The 14,693-nt window shown below is 38.8% G+C and overlaps 1 protein-coding gene across 2 annotated transcripts in view; it reads right to left on the reverse strand.

The window, feature by feature from the left end:
* The window catches only part of LOC149924971 (uncharacterized), a 126,673-nt gene that overhangs the window by 74,110 nt on the left and 37,870 nt on the right, over positions 1 to 14,693 (reverse strand). Inside the window, exon 1 of one of the 2 annotated variants that reach the window (XM_090161248.1) lies at positions 5,551 to 6,466. The exons of the other annotated variant lie outside the window; for it this stretch is intronic. Coding sequence (XP_090017374.1) covers positions 5,551 to 5,587 — 37 coding nt within the window. The 5' untranslated portion in view covers positions 5,588 to 6,466. Of the gene's footprint in view, positions 1 to 5,550; positions 6,467 to 14,693 lie in introns of those variants that run through there. 2 annotated transcript variants of the gene reach the window in all.

Below are 14,693 nucleotides of genomic sequence, written 5' to 3' on the forward strand. Positions count from 1 at the left end.
AATTCCCTATCTTTTCCCCTGAATTTTAATAAATTCTTAAAATTCCCTTCATTTCCCATGAATTTTTATAAATTCTTAAAATTCCCTAACATTTCCCATGATTTTTTTATAAATTCTTAAAATTTCCTAACATTTCCCCTGAATTTTTACAAATTCTTAAAATTCCCTATCCCTGAATTTTTACAAATTCTTAAAATTCCCTATCATTTCCCCTGAATTTTTACAAATTCTTAAAATTCCCTAACATTTCCCCTGAATTTTAATAAATTCTTAAAATTCCCTATCCCTGAATTTTTACAAATTCTTAAAATTCCCTATCATTTCCCCTGAATTTTTACAAATTCTTAAAATTCCCTAACATTTCCCATGAATTTTTATAAATTCTTAAAATTCCCTAACATTTCCCCTGAATCTTTATAAATTCTTAAAATTCCCTAACATTTCCCCTGAATTTTAATAAATTCTTAAAATTCCCTATCCCTGAATTTTTACAAATTCTTAAAACTCCCTATCATTTCCCCTGAATTTTTACAAATTCTTAAAATTCCCTAACATTTCCCCGGAATTTTAATAATTCTTTAAATTCCCTATCCCTGAATTTTTACAAATTCTTAAAATTCCCTAACATTTCCCATGAATCTTTATAAATTCTTAAAATTCCCTAACATTTCCCCTGAATCTTTATAAATTCTTAAAATTCCCTATCTTTTCCCCTGAATTTTAATAAATTCTTAAAATTCCCTGAATTTTTCGACCCATTTTTAAAGTTTCCGGATTTCCCTGGCCCAGGTTTTCGTGATCGCGTGGCACTGTTTCTTCGATGTCCATCAACCCTGATTCGTACTCGCAATCGATAGACCAACAAATATGGTTCGAAATAAATCACGACACCGTATCCTCCCAAGGGTCGCTTTCGTCCCCCTAATAAGCCCTGACCTTCGCGAGGAGACTGCGTTACAAAACGACCAGAAATGATGTATTTTCTGGCCGGCCTCGGCGACGTTCGGATCAAGAAAGGTCATCCTCGCTCGTGCCAACCTCCCTATCCGGCGGCAGTCGGAGGTACGAGCGCTCTTAATCGTAGGAAGGCCGCTCGCGATCCTCCTCCTCGTTGCCGTTCATTTTTAACGCCACTCTTCCAACCCCCTCCCATCTCCCCCCAGCCCGGCTCTATCAGCGGTGCTTCCCTCTGGCGGGGGCCCGGCGCGATTCTTATTTCCTCAGTGCGCGAACGCGTGCGGAAGAACGAAGGCCTCTCCTCTCCGCTACATATCACGTAGGACCTGCCTCGCCTTCCTCGGCGGACATCTCGCTCGACGTTTCGTATACGTAGACTGAACTCGTCGCCACGCCTCGCGCCAAACCATCCGGTAAACCTCGGCTCCTCTATAGTCCCAACCTCTCGTACAGACGAGCCGGTAGAAATTAGTCGAGCGAGCCTGGATGGAGAGCCAGGATACGCGTAGCATTATGAAGGTGCGTGGAAGCGTGCCGAACGCCGCTTCTTTTCTATCGCGGCTCCCTCTATCGGCAAAAATGTGTTGTTGACTGGAATCGGAGTTGAATGATGCGGCGGCGCAAAAAATGGAACGTCAATGACATTGGATGTTGAGGGAGGTTGCCGGAAAAAACCGCGACGAGACGTCAAAAAATAATAGTAGCCAACATTCTGGCACAGGCGAAAGGTTTTGTTCTCCCCACGGCGCCGCGGACACGTAATCCTTGTTATTATCATCGAGGGGATTTTTTCAGCCGTATTCCCGCTGCGATGGATTATGACGGAGATGGCCAGCTGCTGCCATCCGAATTCATTATTGAGTGAAGATATGCGACGCGATATAATTGGCTCTGTGTTGACACTTTACCTGTACGTTCAAGTACGGCGTAACCGTCCAGCAGTGGGTCTTGTAGCTGCTACTGGGAATCTTTATTAACATACTTTTTTATTATCATTGTTCATTTCGCACTTCAATCAATTGTTAAGATCTAGGCTGGGTTTGCTTGTTAGATTTGGGAATACGGTTGAACGGTTAAATGCATAGGTTTTTTCTGCCTGTCCCCATTTAGAAGTTAATAAATTCAAATCACTTTAAATTTAAGTATAATGGTCACTTTTCAGGTAATGTTTAATGTAAAAAAATTCGTTAGAACGTTTACTCAGGTTTGAAAAAATAAAATTTTCAAGATAAATTTTAATTCCCTGACGGTTTGCAAATACAGAGTATTTTTCAGATTCAAATTCCCTGACTTTCCAGAGTTTCCCTAGCTATTTCTAGAGATTTTTCCTGGCTTATTTACCCATTTGTAACCTATATATCAGTAAATTTTTCCATTTGCAACCATTTCCCAGTTTTTCCCCTATCTTATTTTATACCAAAATTTTGTCATTTTTAGGAACAATTTGCAACCAAAATTAAAATTCCCGGACTTTTATACTAATTTTTAAAATTCCCGGACTTTTATACTAATTTTTAAAATTCCCCGACTTTTATACTAATTTTTAAAATTCCCTGACTTTTATACTAATTTTTAAAATTCCCGGACTTTTATACTAATTTTTAAAATTCCCGGACTTTTATACTAATTTTTAAAATTCCCGGACTTAAATGCTAATTTTTAAAATTCCCGGACTTTTATACTAATTTTTAAAATTCCCGGACTTTTATACTAATTTTTAAAATTCCCGGACTTTTAAAATAATTTTTAAAATTCCCGGACTTTTAAAATAATTTTTAAAATTCCCGGACTTTTAAAATAATTTTTAAAATTCCCGGACTTTTAAAATAATTTTTAAAATTCCCGGACTTTTATACTAATTTTTAAAATTCCCGGACTTTTAAAATAATTTTTAAAATTCCCAGACTTTTAAAATAATTTTTAAAAATTCCCTGACTTTTATACTAATTTTAAAAATTCCCTGACTTTTATACTAATTTTTAAAATTACTTGACTTTTATATACTAATTTTTAAAATTCCCCGACTTTTATAGTAATTTAAAAAATTCCCTGATTTTTCGACCCATTTTTAAATTCCCCAGTTTTTCCAGGTACTGTGGCAACCCTGTTATAACTCCCTGACCCACTACGCGGCATTTTAGAAAGCGAGATCGCCTTTATTACCCACTAGGGATTTCTCTTTTGCAATTTGGTTTAATGTAATCCTAAAATTTTGAATCGAGTCTTTAAGCGCGTATAGAAACGAGGTTGTAGAGAGGGCGTCGTCTTGGCAACGGACTAAAAGAAGAACCCCTATAAAATTCTCCGACAAAGAATCTTCTTCGAGATAAAGGCGGCGAAGAAGCATCAAAGAAGACGCCACCGGCGAGAAATAAAAAAAATCAATTACTCCAAGAAGAAAGGAAGAAAAGGAAATGGAGCTCTTTTTGAGGAAGGAACTTTTCAAAACGTAAACACGACTTTCATTTTCACATGACGATTTTCTGAGGTCTGAAATGTGGAAAAGAATTTCGGAAATTTAATATGAATTTGTTCACCGTGCAATTATTACCGCGCTTATTTGACAATATATAAAATAAAGCAAATTAGTTCTAATAAATAGAATGAAAATCTGAACTTGCAATGGAAACGAAATTTTTACGAATACCCAAATTAAAGATTTTCCACATTTCCATGGCGCTTTTGAGTTGCGTTGCAAAATATATTGACCGATCCTTCGAGAGCGGGCCCGGGCCCTAATAAAACAGTAATTTTGGGCCCCAAGAGAGTCGTTATTACTGGACAGGGCCCTGCAGAGACATTTCGTGTCCCATGGCAAATTATCCATTATCGTACCGGACCCCTAGCACGCTGGTGGGCCCGTTTCCGCACGGTTCTGTTACAGGAGTAGGTTTCCAACCAGGGCCTCAATAATTTTTACCGGCCCGGACTATTGACTATTCTCTTAAGTTGCAGGGTTCGTACAAAGAATATAAAGCCCCAGGAATGGAAGGATTGATATTATTGGCCGCGTGTTTTGGCAAAGCAAATCAGAGTAACCGGAAATGGTTACCGCAACCCGGTCTCTCTTTAAAAACGAGAGGCGCAAAAGTTCCACTAGACGGAGCTACACCTTCCATTCCTGGGGCTTTATACTCTTTAGTTCATACAGCTAGTGGCAAACCCGATTTCCCTGATAAATCTAAGTTTTCCCACAAATATATCCCTCATTTTTTCAGGTGCAAGATGAAATAAAACTTAGATTTACAGAGTAACTCATTTCATGATTGTCATTTAAGTTAAATAGGCGCTTAAATAAATCATCCTGCAAGGAAATTGCCAAGAAGTAATATGTCCGAGAGCCAGGACCAGCAAGGTATTGTTTATATAGTGCTTGAGGAAATAATGGAAACTTTTTGCCAAGCCTGAATATGTCAAAAAAGCTATCTGGTTCAAAGCGAACGCTTGTGGCTGCCATAAAGGTTAAACATTTATATTATTTTAACAAGCACTATATTAACAGTAACTTGCAGGTCCTGGCTATCGGTAATATTACTGCTTGGCGATTTCCTTGGAGGACGATTTATTGAAGCGTCTATCATAAAAAGAAGAAATTAAGTCGAATTTTTAATAAGAACTTAATGATGTAATTTTGTTTTGGTTAGGGTAAACTTTATAAACCCTCAAAAGTTTCCTGATTTTTACTAAAATATTAGAATTCCCCTGATATTTCCAGGTTTTCAAGGTTTTCCAGGTCTGTATGAACCCTGTAATGAGCAGTATCAGCTCTTACGCCGTATATTGTTATACGCAACGATCGAAGGAAGAAGAGCATTAGATAAAAAGTCGTCCGCGAACTGAAAGTCGGTATCGGCGAAGAATGAACGAACTGGAGGGGACCCTTCTTTGGAAATCTTCGTGGCGGGGTCTTCCATTAGCCGCGGGAGGGAAACAGTCACAAAGAAATGCCAGTTTCTGTCCCTCCCGATGCTCATAAAGCGTCTCTTTCCGTGTCAGAGGGTCATTTTTACGACCATCCGTGTACTTAAGAGGAGAAAAAAACTTTTACAAGCGGCGATGGCGTCACGCGGTAGGAGCCCGAACTAATCCGACCACGCTGATAGGCCAAGAACATCAGAGTGAACATCTGGAGACTATAGGATGTGGTTTGCACGGCACCATCCAGATCCAACCCCCTTTTTCGTTTTAGTGTCGATGTTTTGGACGTAATCTCGAAGTCAAACGCCTCAATGGAAATAGTACGACCTTGAACGAGACAACCGGGATAGTCCCACACTACGACCAAGATTCCCATGCCAAAGAAATTTCGGGAAGTAGCGAACCGTCACGATGTCAGGATAATGACGAAATTGTTTCGCCAAATAATAGAAAGGTTTCCGACGGAGGAATGATGAATGATTGGAGACAAAAACGTTAACGTGAGAGGAAAGGCAAACGGGATGGGCTAAGGGATAGACCATACGAGGGTGGGTGGATCGTGCTAAGGATGGATGCGATAGCCTATGGGTGGCGCCATTAGGTCGGAACGTAGCTTCGACAGCGCTTGTTTTGTCCTAATGGCGACGTACATGAACGGAATTATTAATAGTTTACCTTTGTTCGGGGAGTACGTTTCATAATCTAACTTCATAGGAAAGTCGTTCTGTTCATGCTGTTGGCCAATAATTAAGCGACAAACGTTTCGAATCCTGCTACCAAAATGGCGTTCACTTCTACGATGGTCGACTTATTTCCAGAATCTCGATTCTTGACATTGATATTTTTTTCTCCCAAAACAGCTTTGAAGTGTGACCGTGAGGTTTAAAGACCTCCCGCCTCGAACGTACCGGGGCTTTTTTTATATTACAAAATAGCAATTTATTTTTATTTTCGACTCGCGTTTTATTCGTTACCCCGACTGAATTTTACAGGTTACGAATTTGGAGAAGTTTATATTCCCGCGATGATTGATAATGGCGAGTCTGTCATTGCGCGCGTGCCCCAGTTACCGCCGACGAGTATTAGTTTGACCCTCGATGGCTGGCTGGCTGGCTGTTCCAACACGCGGAGCAAACACACGCGCAAAAAAAAACGCGGAAAAAGTTGTAGTTTTATCCAGAGGCGACGCTAGATGGCACTTCCATCGTTGTCTTCGGTTACTTGAAAACCTAATCCTTTTAGTAATGGGCACACTCTCGTAGTCCAAAGTCACTCGCGTAACTCAATCTCAATATAAATTCACTTAACGTTACATTATAAAAAAATATACTTAATATAAAATATTTCCCTTCCGCTAAGGGATACGCGACGTATCCAATCTTTTAGATGGAATCTCTAGTGGCGCGTTCTATCCGACGTACAGTCTTCGAAGATCCCTGGAGCGAAAAGCGAGCCAGGCAGCGGCACTCCGAGTCTCTCCGTGTCTATCGAGACTGCGCCAGCTCGAAGCGGGGATGAGAAAACACTCTCGGATTATAACGCGTTTTCGCGTCGCCAGCGGCCGCTGCTATCTTCCGTACCGGCCGCGGAGGGGCGCCACGCTAGAATAGTCGACGACGACGATGACGACGTTGCCTTCGATGGAGGAATGCGAGGGCGCGTCCACTCCGGCTCGGCGAGGGAGGGAGGGCTGCTCTTCGCGCGGCCGAGGAGGGCGCGTTCACCAAGGATCAATGGCGCTCGGTGCCTCCGAAATGGAACGCTCCCCCCCCCCTCAGCACGCGCGACTTATCCCCTTCTATTAAGACGCGAACTTTCGCAATTTCCATTTGTATAAAACGGAGAAGAAAGATTTTTTTCCTTTTCAACTTTTCGGGATTATATTTTTCAATATTTTTCGCCGTCGCCAGGTCGCGTTCCAAGCGTAATTCCGCCCCCCTCTCGCGGTTCGGACTTTTACCCTCTCACTCGGGCATATTTCGGAAAAAATGAGACGCATTTTTCAGCCGTTTTTCCAGACTTCCACGCTTTCATCATCATCTTTTCTTTCAACCTCGAAAACACGATGCTAATCTCGGGGCTCTTATCTAGTAGGCTATTACGAAACAAGATCGTGCCATTTAGGTCGTTTTTGGTCGCATTGGCTTCGTACGTAACTCGCTCCCCTGGTGGTGGATGAACTCCCAAAAGTCGACTTTTTAATGGTTTTTGCGCGATGGGAAAAAAAAGGGAATCGATTTTTTGGAGGGTTTTTTAACGATTACGGTTGTTCGCCTTACGTTCGCTCGTCGGGCCTATCTTGTACAAGGGCGCGATTGTTACAAAGCGCTCGCGATTGTATTTGTTCCCCGCTAACCCGTGATTAAGTTAATTAGGAATTGGACTCCGCCTTCGCGTCCAATCGATTTTAGCCGGAGTTCGCGCACGAGGGGGAGAAGCTACTCGATAAACTTCGCGATATATCGAAAACCGATTGATTTTTTTGTTCTATTTTTGCGCCATTGTGTATACTCTGTTGTCGATCATAAAATTTATAGGCCATAGGCGATTGAATAACTATTATAGGTTATATCAGTATAGGTGACGCTTTATATTTAGATCTACCGTTAGATAAGCAATTTCCCGTAACAGGGTTGCCACAATATTTCCTTCACTAATAGAGAGAATTTCCCTCAATATTGTAGGGAATTTCCTTCACTAATAGAGAGAATTTCCCTCAATATTGTAGGGAATTTCCTTCACTAATAGAGAGAATTTCCCTCAATATTGTAGGGAATTTCCTTCGCTATTATAGAGAATTTCACTCACTATTATAGAGAATTTCATTCGCTATTATAGAGAATTTCACTCACTATTATAGAGAATTTCCTTCGCTATTATAGAGAATTTCATTCGCTATTATAGAGAATTTCATTCGCTATTATAGAGAATTTCATTCGCTATTATAGAGAATTTCACTCACTATTATAGAGAATTTCATTCGCTATTATAGAGAATTTCATTCGCTATTATAGAGAATTTCATTCGCTATTATAGAGAATTTTCATCACTATTATAGAGAATTTCCCTCGCTTTTGTAAAGAATTTCATTCGCTATTATAGAGAATTTCCTTCGCTATTGTAGATAATTTACCTCACTATAATAGATAATTTCCTCAAATTTCACTCACTATAATAGATAATTTCTTCAAATTTCACTCACTATAATAGATAATTTCTTCAAATTTCACTCACTATAATAGATAATTTCCTCAAATTTCACTCACTATAATAGATAATTTCCTTAAATATCCCTCACTATAATAGATAATTTCCTCAAATTTCACTCACTACTACAGAATTACCCTCACTATTAGAAATAATTACACTCACTGTTATAGAATTTCCTTCACTATTATAGAGAATTTCCTCGAGTTTCTAATGACATTAAGCAATTATTTAGTTTATATTTATTTTCTATAAGAAGTTAACGGATTTACTTCAACTTTATTGTAGTATAAAAAATTACCAAAACGTTAACGGAACTAAATAACAATAGATAAATAACTTTCATAAAATTATCCAGATAAATTTAAATTTAACCCAAAATATCTACACCATTTGTTCCAGAACAAGCGAAAAGTATCCACTTAATAACGGCCCGAGATTCATCATCGCTGTCACGTGCTATTTAGAAAGAACGTGCCACCGAGCACGCATTATGAAAAAGAAGCCTGAAAGCTCCCTAGTGTTGTATAGCGACATCTTAAATTGGTAAAATCCAAGCGCTGATCACTTACTGCATGTAAACTTTGATAATTTTCACTGATTATATTTCATGAAACTTATAAAAAAAAATACATTCGGAAGCTTTCGTCTTTCTTGGGGCCCGAAATTATTGTTTTACCGGGGCCCAGGCCAGCTTTCCGGAAGATTTACATAGCTTCCCAATTATAATTCTTACTTTTTTAACATATTCCTAGAAAACAATTGGACAAATATACTATATTATACTATAATTCCCTGACTCTTCCAGGATTTTCAGGTACAATGGCAACCTTGGAATAGATTCAGTTAATTAGACAAGTTAATTGACTTCTTGTGAAAACCAAATCAAAATAGCATTAATTAAAATATCGAAAGGAATTTTATCGCGGGATATCTAAAATCGATAACAAACCTGCATATTATTGAAACCGATCCCTTTGTCTAACCTTATCTTCAACCATTTTGTCGCTGGAAATTAGGGTAGTATTATATTATTACCGTTGGTAAGATAACTCTTTCAAAAAGGAACTGTTTCCCGAAACCGGATATCCGGTTGAAACAAGATCGACTTGGAAAACAATGCATTCAACAAAATTCCAAATATACCGTACAACCATAACAAATTTTCTCAGTGACGATGAAGTTAAGACGGCGCAATATCCTTACCGGGTTTCAATTTCCCTTTCCAAGTCGGCGGCCGTTTGATCTTTATGTCGGTGCCCCGAGCGCACCGGGACATTATTCCGAGTCTCTTTCTCGACGCGGTTGGCACCTTCTGGAACGCTGCAGTTCCCACTGCCTTACATACTTTAGACCTATTGCCAATACGATCAGAGTCACGTATAGTTCGCCATAGACGTCAGATTACGCGGACTTTACCCGACGCCCCCTTCTTCTAAGAACTGTAAGATGACGCCCCGCAATCGCGTCGGAGAATGGGGTGCAGGCTGTAATTTTTGCCTCCTATTTTAAGCCCCCCCCCCCCCCCTCTTTTCGAGGAGTCCCTTTTGAAAAATAGGAGAGTGCACGTCGCCCTGGGTAACCTATCCACAAAGGCCCCGGTCTACACTACACTCTCTCTCTAGGCTAAATTCTATAGAACCACCGTTCTCAACTTCTACCGCTATGCCGCGCTGTATTCGTATACAAAAATTCTAATCGAGCGGAAGGGATGTGGAAATATGAACAAAAAAAAAGGTTATTTCTTTTGACTGACGCGCCTGTACATGTATTCGGGTAAAAAACATAATGGCAATCGCTTTTCACAGACTGGATTGCGTCATTACGGGTTTAATACTATTCGATAGATTATATCAGATAATATTTCACGGTGTTTCGGAGGAATTTATTATGTTTCATCGGAAAAATAATAAAATGAGGCTCATAAATGAGTTAATGTTAATATCCTTGTGCTGTGCAATTTTGAAATTTTAGTTCCGTCAAGCGGTAAAATGTGGAAAAAGGCTTGAGCCTACGAAGGTATACTTCTATCGTAAGATAAATATTATATACTTGTTATTATATTTAAATTGCGTATGTTTGTAAGTAGAGCTCGGGGAAACGTATAAATTAACCGCCAAAATTGCAATTAAACATAAAAAATTCGATTAAATTTTTATTTATGGATGTTATTCGCGACTATTATACGATTTTACAAGCAACAAATAAGTTTTAATTGGAATAATTTTCGGATATGGATATAAACGAAATGAACGGAAAATTTCTTATCCGAATGCCGAGTCCTATCTGTAGGTTCAATATTTGTACGATATTGCCAAATTATTTTCCATTAGTTTGAAAATAAATATCAGCCTTATTTCAATTAATGTTTTATTCCAAATGGCCCGTTTTGAAAGTTTCGGTGTTAATTCAAATGTGGAAAATATTATTCTGAAACGTCATGATATGTCCGTGATTTAATAATAATAAATAATAATAATCAGCTAGGCTAATACCTAAGGCACCACCTTAGGCCCAAGTCATCAAGCGACTTTTAAAGCCATTAATTCAGGTGGCCGGGTTACAAAGCGTAGGAGGGTGGTGGCAAGCCCTTCATGCCACTCGGGGGAAAATCCCTTAAATCAGTGAGGAGAGAACTTGAAAAATCCCAGAACAAGCTAAAAGTATCCACCTAATAAACAAAATTGGGAAAATCGCGTAGTGCCATCTTCATAAAGGTATTAACTATTTAATGATGAATAAAATTTCAGAATTTCAAACGCTATAGCGTGTAAAACAATAACAGCGCTTTAAAAACCGATTAGCTTTGGAAGATAATAATTTCCACGCTTGTTTACCCCGATAAATCCAACGCTAACTTTTCCTGTCACCAACAGAAAATAAATTGGTTGTTATACTCTCGGTATCCACGTACGAAGCGGCGACTATCGTCTATGTAAACGGCAAACGAGTCCTAAATCACCATATGCGGGATATTTTATAGATTGGATGTATGCACCTGCTCGCCCTTTGTTTTAAGGGCTGCCGTGGAAAGAAGCGAGAAAAATAAATTAATATTTCATTTTGAGGCCAACCTGTTCTCCGACACGCGCGGGAATCCATTTTGGTTTACAGCCCCCAACTGCATCTATCATTTATTTTTAATTCGGTTGTACGCTTTTTCGTACATCATTCCCGCTTCCCTATAAGATCGTGATATCTCATCTTTCTTACGAAGCTGGGTTTAAGAAGGTTACCAGCGATGACTTGCTTGATTGCGTGGTTTAAGAGATTTTGGGTTACAGCTCAGACCGAGGCTCAGACTTTGATTAAACGAACTTTTAACTTAATAATTATGTTTCTAAATAGCTCATTTCTACGGGATAGCCTCGATTAAACATAGCTTTATTGTTTTCTAATTATTATTTTCTAATCATAGCTTAATTTCTAAAGGATAGGCTTATTTCAATATGGCTTGTTCCTACAGAATCGGCTCGATTTAACATGGCTTTATAAGTAACGGAATCGGTTCGATTCAACATGGATTAATTTCCTAAAATATGGGCTTGTTTCAATATAGTTTATTCCCAAAAGATCGGCTCGTTTCAACATGGGTTTATTTCTAAAAGATCGGCTTGTTTCAACGCGGTTTTATTCCTAAAAGATCGGCTTGTTTCAACGCGGTTTCATTCCTAAAAGATCGGCTCGTTTCAACGCGGTTTCATTCCTAAAAGATCGGCTCGTTTCAACGCGGTTTTATTCCTAAAAGATCGGCTTGTTTCAACGCGGTTTTATTCCTAAAAGATCGGCTTGTTTCAACGCGGTTTCATTCCTAAAAGATCGGCTCGTTTCAACACGATTTTATTCCTAACAGATCGGCTCGTTTCAACACGGTTTAATTCCTAAAAGATCGGCTCGTTTCAACACGGTTTTATTCCTTAAAGGTCGGCTCATTTCAACATGGTTTTATTCTTATAAGATCGGCTCGTTTCAACACGGTTTCATTCCTAAAAGATCGGCTCCTATCAACACAGTTTTCTTCCCAAATGATCGGCTCGTTTCAACATGGATTTAATCCCAAAAGATCGGCTCGTTTCAACACGGTTTTATTCCTAAAAGATGGGCTCGTTTCAACACGGTTTTATTTCTAAAAGATCGGCTTGTTTCAACACGGTTTTATTCCCAAAAGATCGGCTCGTTTCAACACGGTTTTATTCCTAAAAGATCGGCTCCTATCAACACAGTTTTATTCCCAAATGATCGGCTCGTTTCAACATGGATTTAATCCCAAAATAACGGCTCGTTTCAAAGCGGTTTCATTCCCAAAAGATCGGCTCGTTTCAACACGGTTTTATTCCTAAAAGATCGGCTCCTATCAACACAGTTTTATTCCCAAATGATCGGCTCGTTTCAACATGGATTTAATCCCAAAAGATCGGCTCGTTTCAAAGCGGTTTCATTCCCAAAAGATCGGCTCGTTTCAACACGGTTTTATTCCTAAAAGATCGGCTCCTATCAACACAGTTTTATTCCCAAATGATCGGCTCGTTTCAACATGGATTTAATCCCAAAAGATCGGCTCGTTTCAAAGCGGTTTCATTCCCAAAAGATCGGCTCGTTTCAACACGGTTTTATTCCTAAAAGATCGGCTCCTATCAACACAGTTTTATTCCCAAATGATCGGCTCGTTTCAACATGGATTTAATCCCAAAAGATCGGCTCGTTTCAAAGCGGTTTCATTCCCAAAAGATCGGCTCGTTTCAACACGGTTTTATTCCTAAAAGATCGGCTCCTATCAACACAGTTTTATTCCCAAATGATCGGCTCGTTTCAACATGGATTTAATCCCAAAAGATCGGCTCGTTTCAAAGCGGTTTCATTCCCAAAAGATCGGCTCGTTTCAACACGGTTTTATTCCTAAAAGATCGGCTCCTATCAACACAGTTTTATTCCCAAATGATCGGCTCGTTTCAACATGGATTTAATCCCAAAAGATCGGCTCGTTTCAAAGCGGTTTCATTCCCAAAAGATCGGCTCGTTTCAACACGGTTTTATTCCTAAAAGATCGGCTCCTATCAACACAGTTTTATTCCCAAATGATCGGCTCGTTTCAACATGGATTTAATCCCAAAAGATCGACTCGTTTCAAAGCGGTTTCATTCCCAAAAGATCGGCTCGTTTCAACACGGTTTGATTCCCAAAAGATCGGCTCGTTTCAACACGGTTTTATTCCTAAAAGATCGGCTCCTATCAACACAGTTTTATTCCCAAATGATCGGCTCGTTTCAACATGGATTTAATCCCAAAAGATCGGCTCGTTTCAAAGCCGCTTCATTCCCAAAAGATCGGCTCGTTTCAACATGGTTTTATTCCCAAAATATCAGCTCGTTTCAAGTTTTCAACACGGTTTTATTCCCAAAATATCAGCTCGTTTCAAGTTTTCAACACGGTTTTATTCCCAAATGATCGGCTCGTTTCAACATGGATTTTTTCCTAAAAGATTGGCTCCTTTCAACGGTTTCATTCCCAAGAGATCGGCTCGTTTCAACATGGATTTATTCCCAAATGATCGGCTATTTTCAACGTGGATTTATTCCTATAAGCTCAACTTGTTTCCCAGTGTCTTATTCCTACAGTATGGGTTTGTTTCTCCATAGCTTTATTCCTACGGAATCGGCTCATTTCAACACGACTCTAGTCTATTCAAGAAAGTTAATTGAATAAAGCATGACCATAAATTGTTCAATATAAGATCGTAAAATTTGAAGACGGCTGACGGCGGTATAAATACCCGTCGCATGAAATATGTATGATTTCCTAGAATCTCGGTACAACCCACTTTCCATTACTGCCATATTTGTTTTGTTCTTGAATTAGATCTCCAAATAACGGGTCGAAGAGAATGGAAATTCAATGTATAAATAAAGAGAGAGTTTCCGATGAAACATTTTTAATGATAAAAATACACATTAGGAAGTACGCGTTTTGAAACCCACCTTAATTCGAGGGTGTATGGAAAAAAATTAAAGCAAATCATTTGAGAGAGCCGTAGCGGAGCTGATGCTAGAGTTGTTTGCCCATATTAATTAACGGTGGATTACAGTTTAATTAGAAAATTACACGATGATTTTCATGGCATTCTTGAAAAGTTAAAAGCTGCTTTATTAAAATGCTCACAGATTCGTTTGAATTTTAAAAGTTGAGTTACAGAATAACGCGATTTATATACGCGCGTGGTGAAAGGGGAGAAGCTACCGGAAATTCGGAATAAATTTCAAATTGATTCTGAAGCCCTTTAAAATGAGTATAAAGGCCCGTATTTATGTTGGATCACTTAAATATAACATTTATGCTACTAGATTTAACATAAGCTAGGCGTAACTGGTACAGGGTGACCAGGGAAAAGCTTTGAAAATTTTATAGGAATAATAGGAATTTTAGGAGCGAATTAAAGGAAAATATAGGAAAATAAATAGGCGAGTTATAGGAAAATATAGGAAATTAAATAAGCTAAATATAAAGTAGGCGAATTATATGAAGCTAAATAGGCTAAGTATAGAAAAATATGGGAAAAAGAATAAGGTAATTATTGCGTATCGGTATACTTTGACTCGAATCACCTAGAATATTGT

This window comes from Leiobunum rupestre, chromosome 10, assembly GCF_980474605.1.
Source record: "Leiobunum rupestre chromosome 10, qqLeiRupe1.1.hap1, whole genome shotgun sequence".
In the NCBI taxonomy this organism is placed as follows: Eukaryota; Metazoa; Arthropoda; class Arachnida; order Opiliones; family Sclerosomatidae; genus Leiobunum; species Leiobunum rupestre.